Genomic DNA, 10910 nt, shown 5'->3' on the forward strand with positions numbered 1-10910 from the left:
CTGATGCGATGACCTAGAGGCACAGCTCTCCAGAGTTCAGATGATCGGTACGAGACACACAAAGCGGACCCAATGCCTCACTGGAACCGTCGAAAGCCTACGCCAATGCTCGCAGCGCGGCTAGCTCTAGTAGTTGCAATCCAGCGTCAGGCCGAGGGGGCGAATCATGCGGTGGCCGGAGACGCAATCATCGGCTTTGGTCCGCGCGCAACAGTGCAGAATAAAATTTCTACTGCTCAGTGGATCCGTTCGCCTCTGTTGATTGGTGATCAGGCGCTCTTCTTCCTCCCCTTGTGCGGGCCGGTACGGCCCTGCTCCTTTTTCCCTGCAGGCCAACTTGCAAATTTGATGCTGTGATCTGCCTCGCTAAAGAAAGACGTGGTCCTGCGGATTTGTGGTTGCTCTGCGCCTGCAATGGCGATCGCACTGGCCTCTCTGCATTGCATTTCCTACTGACAGAACCGGCTGTGCTGTATCCATTCCGAGCTCGTTGCTTCAACTCTTGGGGGATTTTCAGCAAGCCGGAGGAAGATCAGGTCTCGTTCTGTGCCCAAGTTTGTTGGTGTGGGGTGATTGGGTGCACAATGCCTGGTTGGCATTGTAACTAACTCCGACACTCGTTGATTTCTCCCCATGTTTTTCAGAGTGAAAAAAAGAAACATAAAAACCATGAAATCGAAAGGGAAAAAAAAGAGATGGTCCAAAGGTGCCTCCTTTTTGCTGTTAGTGGAGCTGGCTTCGTCTCAGAAGCACATGACGCAGGGCTCAAACAACACTGGGTGTGTTTAGATCCGCGAAAATCTGGTACAAAAGGTCACATCAGACATTGTAGCATACTGTAGCACTTTTCATTTGTTTGTAGTAAATATTGTCATATTATAGGCTAACTAGGCTTAAAAGATTCGTCTCGCAACATACATCAAAATTATGCAATTAATTTTTTTATTTACCTATATTTAGTACTCCATGCATGAGTCATTTACTATATTTAATATTTCGATGTGATGGAAAGTTTGGAAGAGTTTGGGGAGTGAACACAGCCAATAAAAACGAACGAATGCCAATATCTTTGATCGCTTTCCCCTCCCCTCCCCTCCCCAGTCTGACAGACTGACACGATGAGCGGCCGGGGGTCGGCCTCTCTAGCTGCCTTGTGCCCTGACCCATGGAACATTTCTGCCGTGCAATCAAGAGAGCCAGGTAGGTGCTGAGCCTTTGGGGGCACCATGCATGCCTGCCTCGCACCGTAAAGGAGGAGACTGTGACATTATTTAGATTCCAAAATGTAAAATTTTTGTAAATCGCTTGTATGGTATATTAAATGTAGTAAAAAATAAATCGCATTATACAAATGGACTGCAAATCGCGAGACGAATCTAATGAGCCTAATTATGACGTGATTAGATACTAAATTGATACAGTAATGCTACAGTAACATGCTGTAATGATGGATTAATTAGGCTTATTAGATTCGTCTCGTAGTCTACAGACGAGATCTGTAATTAATTTTATAATTAGTCTATATTTAATATTTCAAATATTAAAGATTCTCTTCCAAAAATACAAAGTGATCTAAACACACCCTGTGGCGGCTCGGCATGTGATTATCCAATTGCATCGCAAAGACGGACAACTCACGCACAGTTCACTGCAAAAGCGGCTTCAAAGACGCAGCAGCGATGCGCTGTCGCCGAGCGAGAATTTTACTAGTAATTCAGGGGGACTCTCTCGTGCCACGACTTCAGAAATGGCTTTGGAGCATCAGCATGTTTTCGCCGACACTGCAATCTTGCGTGCCTAGAGGTTTGCCATTGTTTCAGCATCCCAAACCTTCCTCATGCGATACCAGCCGTCCTTTTTTATAGTTTGTTTTGTAGTATAGACCATAACATCAATACATTATGTTCTCATGGAGATTTTTATTTATTTTTTATTTTTACTCGCGTAATAATTCATTGAGGAATCAGCCTCTGCTTCTTGCAACTGCATGTGTTCTTCGATAAGTTAGAGATTCAAAATCTAGCTGAGTTCGTGTATTCGGAAGAAAGGGCAAATGATTGACAGCTAAAGTCGCTCCCTTTTCATTTCTTTATGGATACAAAAAGAAAGATCTTTTCATTCAAGTATAAACATTTCGGGATAAACTATGATCATGCATGAATGCTGTAACCTGTAATACTACTAACTGATGCTAAGAGCATCTTTCCCTAAGACAAGTAACACAATGGAATCATTGCGGGAGCTGCCTGCGTCGCCTTTCCCGGTCTGCTGATATGGTATATGCATCCCAAAAGCAGGGGAAACTAAATGAAAAATGCAGCGCAAAGTGTTCTCCGATAGATTACTTCACTGATTGCTCCATGCTATGATGAACAGTGTTGTCTTAGCCACTAATGCAAAATTAAACATGACCATGCTACCTAATCCTCCATCGAGAGCTTCATTGCTCGATGCAAGAATCAGTGGACGACGCCATCATTGCGCAGGGTGGCGGAAATGACGTCCAGCTCACTCTCGAAGCCTGGAAGCCTGAAGGCGAGGCTTTTTCCGATTCAGCAATGAGTCGCTCGAGAAATGCATGATTTTATTTTTCACATGGTTTTTGGCGATATGATGGCCGTTCGATATTTGACTTTCCGAGGCGTGCTGTGCTTCTTGACATGGTAGTGGAGGAGGAGACATGATTGCGGCCGATGGATCAGATGCACGAATACGCTGGTGCTGAAGATTCTGAAAAAAAAAATCGGGGTGACACTGAAGCATGTTCAGCAATTTGGGCTGAAAGATGAGGTGGGCTGAAGAATTGTCAGAATCAGGCAAAAGAGCCCACCTTGATCACGGGCGGGTCTGCCACGAACATGCACAATATATTGAATTTTTTAAATTTTTATATTTTTTCCGATTTATCAAAAATATATGCCGAGATTTTTTTTTTGCAAAAATGTCATCCTGCCGCCATTTCATCCGGCGGAAGGCAGGTACCGCCGGATGAACCGGCGGTATGGTTACTGCAGCGACTTCCAGCGGCACTGTAGCGTCCTACCGCCAAATCAACCGGCGGTACTGTATCAAAACACTGTAGCACGTTTTCAAAAAATTATAACAAATCCATATGGATTCGGATGGAGATAAAATTTATACGAAAATTATAGACCTCGATGAGATCTACAACTTTGTAATTCAAACTTTTTTCATTTAGAATCATTCTGGTGTTTAAATAATCGACACAACATTTAGATCTAAACAAGTCGTGCTGCTCATCGGGAGTGCACCGGAAATCGCCGATCTAAACAACTTTGTAATTACAACAAGTCTAGCGTTGTTTAGATGAAAATTTTCCGGTGCACTCCCGATGAGCAGCACGACTTGTTTAGATCTAAATGTTGTGTCGATTATTTAAACACCAGAATGATTCTAAATGAAAAAAGTTTGAATTACAAAGTTGTAGATCTCGTCGAGGTCTATAATTTTCGTATAAATTTTATCTCCATCTGAATCCATATGGATTTGTTATAATTTTTTGAAAATGTGCTACAGTGTTTTGATACAGTACCGCCGGTTGATTTGGCGGTAGGCCGCTACAGTGCCGCTGGAAGTCGCTACAGTAACCATACCGCCGGTCCATCCGGCGGTACCTGCATTCCGCCGGATGAACTGGCGGCAGGATGACATTTTTGAAAAAAAAATCTCGGCATATATTTTTGATAAATCGGAAAAAATAATTTAAAAATTTAAAAAACTCCAATATATTCAGGTAGAAAAGTTTTGGCCCAAATAACAGACTACCTTTTCTGCACAATACATGCACAAAGAGCCCAAAGTGTTTCTCATTTGATGTGCGCACAGGAAGTGAAAAAATCCACAGGTAGACGAGTAGAATCTCACAAAAAAAGTAGTACACGAGTAGTCCGGGGCACACATAGAGAAGCGTGAACACACGACCATACGTTCCGTCATGCGTCTCTCTCTCTACCTCACCTGGTTAAGTTGATTTACGTTCGTGTGAGTCGTCTCGAAGCGAAGGAAATCTTGAACTTTCGAGCGCGAGTGTGGCAGTTCGGTGCAATGGAACCACGTTTTGTCCTCTTGTTCTTCGATATGCCTGCCTCGTGTTTGTGCCCGATGCTTGGGAAAAGATCGGAGGCCCTAGCTCCGTCGAACTCCAGCAAGCTTCTGCCTGAATGAACTCGCATGTTCCGCCACGTCCCAGAGTGGGTTCGGATCTGTGGATTTCTTCGTGCCGCCAACCGCCACGCAAAGCAGCTCTCGTGCATCGACCTGGGAAGTGGGACCCCGAGCTCCGCCCCACGCTTGCGGTATTCCTTCGATGGGGCAGTTGGGAGCTTTGCCCGGTATATGTCGCCGTCGGGACTCCAGTTTACTACTTGTGCATGTATCTTTTTTTTTAAAAAAAAGAAGAAGAAACTACTCGCGTTGGGAAATTGGGATAATCATAAGACCACAGATCGATTAGAACTAGGTACTTGTGATAGATGGATGAAACTCTCGTCACATCTCACGAAATTCTATTTTTCTCTCTTCTCATCATGTTAGCAAAATTAATAATATTTAATATCATAAAACTTAGCATAAAACCCATTAACACTGACCTAAGATTTTCTCTCGTTTTTTCTCCTCACTCATCAAAGGTTCAAGCTCTTCCGCTGACATGTGGTCCTGCTCCGTCATCCACTGATTCGTCGTCGTCCTCCCCTGGTCAATCGATTCGAACCGGGACGAGATCCCCAATCCCCTCCACGACTCCCTCCCGTCCCGCGGGTTTTTTTTACATATTTACCATAGTTACGAGAGGCACTCACTCGTTTATCACTCTTATAATGGCTCCTACATATTTAGCACTACTGTAACTGTAGCTCCTACATTTTTACCATTTTTGCCTACGTGGCAGGACACGACGGCAGGACACGCTGGCGCGCAGTCAGTATGGGCATGCGAAATGTCCTTCCTACCCCTGACCAGTTTCTCTCTTCTCCCTCTCCGACGGCTTGGTCCCGCGGCTCCTCTCACTGCCAAGGGGCCAGCCGTTAGCTTCGTCTTCCACCCCCGTACCTATCCGTCCACTTCCCTCCGCGGCTCCTATCTCTGGTTCCTAGCGCCACCGCCCCACCCCCGTATTGCAGGCCAACCCGCGCCGCCACCCCGCGTTGCCGACCGAAGCTCCTGGCGCCGCCGCCCCGTGCTGCAGGCTGCTGCTCCTCGCGCCGCCGCTCCGGGTTGCGGGCGCTCCAATCCCTGCTCCTTTTCCACGTCCTCCCCGCCCCGTGTCCACCTCGCCCCCTCCTCCCTCCTCTCCCACCAGACGCTCGCCGGCGAGCCGCTCGAGCTTACCATTGCGGGGTCCAGTCGCCTGGCCATGGCAGCTGGGCTGGGCGCGCGAATCTTGTGGGTGTTCTTGGTGGTGGTGGGAAGCAATTGCTCCCTGCTCCTCCCTTCGATTTGCTACATGCCGCACAAAATCCACCGGAGCCACCACGGTGCTGCTTGATTCAATCTCTTTCGAGTACACACATAAAAGCAGCAGTAGCACATCAACTTCATTCACAAATTCGTTGCCACATTATCCAATTGGAAATCCCACCCCTCCCCGCCGCGCCTCCCCTGCACGGTTCTACTCGAAGACGGCGGCGTGGGGGACGTGGTGGCTGCGGCCGTTGCCGAGGCCTAGCGGCTCGCGGCGAGGGGCTGGGACGGCGAGGGGCTCGTAGTCTGGGCTGAGCGCGTCAAAGGCGAGCCATACCGCTCGAGGAAGAACGGCACGTCGCGGGCCAGCAGGAGGAAGACGAAGCTGACGACTGGCCCCCTTGGCAGTGAGAGGAGCCGCGGGACCTAGTCGTCGGAGAGGGAGAAGAGAGAAACTGGTCAGGGGTAGGAAGGACATTTCGCATGCCCCTACTGACTGCGCGCCAGCGTGTCCTACCAGGCAAAAATGGTAAAAATGTAGGAGCTGCAGTTACAGTAGTGCTAAATATATAAGAGACATTATAAAAGTGATAAACGAGCTAGTGTCTCTCGTAACAATCGTAAATATGTAAAAAAAAACCCGTCCCGCACGCATCAAACACGCGATCCCGCCGCCAACTCTGTTGATGACCCCGCGCCGGCGTCGCCCCGCACTCACACGCCACCGCTAACGGCCGGCCGCCATGGCCTCATCCTCCGAGTCCGAGTCCAGCAAGCCCGCGCGCCCTCCGTCCCGCGACTTCCTCGCCCACCTCGAGGCCTACCTCGCCCGCCGCGACGGCGTCGACAAGCTCCTCAAGATCTCCCGCTACTCCGCGCGCCTCGCGCTCGCCGCGGGCCCGCCGCTACCGCCCGCCGCCGCCGCCCGCCTCAAGTCCTTCGAGTCCAGCGTCGGGCTCAGCCGCAAGGCCTTCCGCCTCGGCAAGTTCGTGCAGTCCCTCAACGCCCTCCGCGCCCACCCGCACCCGCCCCCGGTCCTCGCCATCCTCGCGTGCGGCGGCGAGGGCGTCTCCTACTTCCTCGAGCAGTTCGTCTGGCTCGCTAAGGCGGGGCTCCTGCCAGCGCACCTCCTCCCGCGCCTCCAGCGCCTCAGCGCCTGGGCCGAGCTGCTGGGCTCCGTCGGCTCCATCGCGATTAAGCTGGAAGAGGTGGCGAGGATCGAATCGTCCATCAAGAAGTGCCTTGCGGAGGGCAGCGGGGAGGAGAGCGAGGCCGTGAGGACGATGCGTGGTAAGCTGCTGCTGAAGCGGATGTCGGTGGTGCAGGACGTGGCGGACGCGGTCATGGCGCTCGGAGACGTCACTAACGGGAAGGGTTTGCTCGGGAGCTCCACGCTGATGGCATCCGCAGGCCTGCTCTCGGCGTTGATCAGCACGCACAAGAACTGGAATTCTTGTTGAATCCGGAAGGTATTTGTTATAGATGGCTCATTATATGATGATGAAATAAAGTTCTGATGAGGAGCGACCACTAAGGGCTGCTTTCCAGAAGTCTGGGTGCTCCCAAAACTGATACTGGTGCTCTGTCCTTTGATGAATGAATGAAGTCCATGCCGGTTCATTTGGTTGGACCTCAGACTTTCAGTTTTTAAAGCCATCGTGATCATTCAATTTCAGGCTTGTGCTTATTATATGTGTGTCTGCTGCACATGAGTTATTTCAGATAAGATGAGCTTGCTTTTCCCAATCTCCAGATTAATAGCTTACAAGTTAGCTTCATAGTTCCCAATCAGAAGCATTGAGGTTGAGGCGCAGCCGCGCTGCTGAAACCTTGAGCTGTCTGTCAGGGAAGAGATCTCAATAAGATTTATGTTTGTTCCCAACATATCGAGTTAGCCATTGCATTATGCCTTTCATGCACAAAAGGAGAAAAATGCATATATGAAAGCCATGCATAGACTTTCCCAGTTTTTTCTCGGTGTACCATTGCGTTACTAATACCAAAGCCCAAAGCAACAGTGGCCAAATTGGATGCCAACACTCTGGAGATAGTGTGATAAGGCCTAACACTGTAGTAACACACCGTGATTCTGAAACTGAATGCTCATGTTCCAAACTTAAGCTATGATGTAAACTTGACAAGACCAAGAGGTCCAAACTTGATTACATTGAGATGTCATTCAGTTATTGGCTCTTATTTTGCAGGCAGATACAAATTATATTTCATTTATAATGCCCTACACGTTGGCCTAACTCAATCAACCTGGGAAGAAAGGTGAGTATCTGCATTTCTATGTCTCAGAGCAAAATAGAACTTCCGGAGCAGTCTAATTGTAAGGATTCAATTACTGTAGAAAATTTTCATTACCTCCAAATTGCAACCTGACTTTGTCTTTCATATTGATAAAGGCAAATGTGCAAGTGACAGATGCAAATAGCATCGTAATATCTCTCTTCTTAGGCCCTGTTTGTTTGCCCATGAGATTATATAATCCAGCATAAAATCTGAAAAAATAATCTCACAAGGAAACAAACACTCCAGCTGATTCATCAGATTATATAATCTACACCCGTAGTAGATTATAATAATCCATAAGCTGCTGAAAACGTGCTTATTTCAGATTATAGTAATCTAGACCTCAAATAATCTATGTTGCCAAACAGCTCATAGATTATTTCAATCAAGTTTATAATAATCCAGATTATATAATCCATCACATATAAGCTAGATTATATAATCTTGCTTAACAGGGCCTTATTCATTAGCTGTTGATTCATGCAATGCCATAAATTATGTCAATCTATGTTTCATGCATTCATGCAGCTGTGGTTGCCTGGCTGGCAATAGCATGACATGAGAATCTAATATTGTGGTGCGCCCTGAAATTCGCTCAATTTTGACTCTTCTGTTAAGATGATCAGCTGAGAGGGACTTAAACAATGTTGCTGTGGTAGCGATTAGGGAGCCTTAATTGCTTCAAGGTTCTGCAGTATGGTAACAAGGTTTACCATGTTTAGTAAGGCAATGATGCAGCCACGTTTGATATGAAAATCTGTATCCTTTATTCATGGGAGCAAGATCAGATAAAGATGTTTCCCTTCGAGCAAGCTGACTAAGTTCAACTTAAGGCTGTCCTTGGTTACGCTGTTAGATTTTGGGTGTGATTTGTATTAACATATTGCTTAAGCTTTAATGCAAACCAAATTATCCTCTTTTTATTACAGCATCAAGACAATTAATTAATAAATGAGACAATAAAGAGGATTACAGCAATTAAAGGATTTAATTAGCAATGAACATATTACTATTCTTGTTGAATTTGATTTGTGTTTACTATTTTCCAAATAAGTTTAGGATTTTTTTTGTATATCTGCTTATATTGATGAGACTGTAGGGGACTCTCATTATGGCTTCACTGTTCTGACAATTTAAACATGCCCATTACTCCAGCTGCATAGTTTGGAAACTTAATAGTACTCTGTATTTGCATTTTATTGTTTACCATGTAACACATGAATTATTCATGTGCTGCTTATATAGATGAGCTATAGGAGGATTAATTTGCCTTTGCTGTTGTACCTATTGAAAGATATTTGGATGCATACATTTGACAAATCATGGCTGCAGTTATATGTCAGGGTCACAAGTTGGATTACAGTTGAGATTGAGATTATGAGCTGCTGTATCTGTTTTAACTAGAAAAGGGAACTTGTTTACTCGTCATAAATACCATGTTTAAATATTAAAGGAACTTATTTGTTCCTCTTAAAGCACAGTTAATTGCTACAAAAGATATCAATTAGAGGTCCTTTTTTTTTTGGAGAAAACTGCTGCTTGCCTGGGATAAGGTGTTGACATGTGCTATTCTATGACCAAACGTGCCCATTTTTGTGGTACTGATAATCAAACGCTTCCATCTTTGTACAATTCCTTTTTCCTTGGACCGTTTCACAATCTTGGATTCTTGGAGCCCCTCAAACTAGTTGTTGACCTTTTAAGCTGAGATATCTGTCCCAACAAGTCGATCTGAGCATCACATGCTCTATTGAACTGTCATAACTACTCATGGAAGACGCATGATATCATAAACATGTCATCTGCTGCTCACATGGCAGTGACAAGCCTATCATCCTTTTGTTTTTCAGTCCTGGATCTGGTTGAGAGATCGAGCGAGAATTATACTGAAACAGAAGGCTATGCTATGCTTGCTTGCTATCTGAACTTAAGTGTTGCTCAACCTGCTTTACGTTGGGTTAAAGCACGGAGAACACAGGAAAGCTGCTCGGGGGCCAGGCCGGTGTGTGGTGTCCATTTCCGGCACGAGCGGCCGACTGGCCGACCCCCTGAAAAGAGCAAAACCCGGGTGCCGTCAATCAGCCGCGGGCCACCGGCAAATTCCCCTTTCCCTTCCCTCCACATCAAACCTCCCTCGAGTCACGGACACGTAAGGCACACCACCATGGCACGCCACTGGGCGTCCGGGCCGACTGGTTCCGCCCGACTGGTTCCGCCGCGCGGCGACGCTCACGGACGAACCCACCCACCCCACCCAGCGGGCAGCGGCGCGCATCGGAATCGCCCGGTTGCCAAAAGCAAAAACAAGAGTAAAATACACTGTGGATACATGAACTTGCAGTGCTGTGTCAAATAGGTCCATAAACTTAGAAACCGGACATCTAGCCCCTCGAACTTGCGAATCCGTTCACCCCAGGTCCAGTCCGGTTTTGCATGGCTCGCATGGCACTGTGCACCTACGGTTTGCTACAGTAAACCCGGATTTGCCGCGGTTTTGTTTTTTCTTTTCTAATTTATTTCGGCTGAATTTTTGAAAAATCATAACTCATCGATACAACATCGGATGAAGATGATTTTTATATGAAAATTGTAGCCCTCGACGAGATCTACAACTTTCTAGTTTTGAGTTTTTTCATTTGATGAAGTTAAGTTGCCCAAAAAAATTATACAAAAGTACAACACCATAATAATCACGTACTTCTGCTTGTCGCACTAGAAAATTAATATATTTTTCTGTTTGTTGTCATATGAAGACACTTGTATACTAAAATTTTAGTACTCTAAAAGATCTATATTCTTAGAGTTTTAAGTTTTTATATTTGAAGTTGTTAAAATGTCGATAAAACAGTATAAAACAGCATATTAAGTACGCAAAAGACGTTGAGGCTTTATACTATTTTATCAACATCTTAACAACTTTAAATGTAAAAACTCAAAACTACAAGAATCTAGATCGTTAAAAGTGTTAAAATTTTAGTATACAAAGTGTCTTCATTTGACAACAAATAAAAAATATATTAATTTTCTAATGCGACAAGCAAAAGTACGCGATTATTATGGTGCTGTAATTTATATAATTTTTTTGAGCACCTTAACATCATCAAATGAAAAAATTCAAAACTAGAAAGTTGTAGATCTCATCGAGGGCTATAATTTTCATATAAAAATCATCTTCATCCGATGTTGTATCGAAG

The 10910-nt window shown here is 45.7% G+C and overlaps 1 protein-coding gene across 2 annotated transcripts; it reads left to right on the forward strand.

Moving 5' to 3' along the window:
- The first annotated feature begins 6066 nt into the window (after positions 1-6066).
- LOC120692515 (peroxisomal membrane protein 11-3-like) lies at positions 6067-9091 on the forward strand. Of its 2 annotated transcripts, XR_005682656.1 has the most exons (3): positions 6067-6890; positions 7626-7695; positions 8245-9091. XR_005682656.1 is itself a non-coding variant. In XM_039975847.1 (2 exons), exon 1 carries the CDS (start codon positions 6165-6167, stop codon positions 6879-6881), a length of 717 nt encoding a protein of 238 aa, XP_039831781.1. In that variant the 5' UTR covers positions 6067-6164; the 3' UTR covers positions 6882-6890; positions 7626-9078. The 2 variants fall into 2 exon arrangements, 1 of the variants encoding a protein (XP_039831781.1); XM_039975847.1 differs by having other exon boundaries at positions 7626-9078.
- Positions 9092-10910: the final 1819 nt, after the last annotated feature.

The sequence above is a fragment of the Panicum virgatum genome, chromosome 9N, assembly GCF_016808335.1.
Source record: "Panicum virgatum strain AP13 chromosome 9N, P.virgatum_v5, whole genome shotgun sequence".
In the NCBI taxonomy this organism is placed as follows: domain Eukaryota; kingdom Viridiplantae; phylum Streptophyta; class Magnoliopsida; order Poales; family Poaceae; genus Panicum; species Panicum virgatum.

Bases quoted from the DNA above. Each gene is read 5' to 3' on its own strand.
- LOC120692515 (XM_039975847.1), top strand. From the start codon at position 6,165: ATGGCCTCATCCTCCGAGTCCGAGTCCAGCAAGCCCGCGCGCCCTCCG.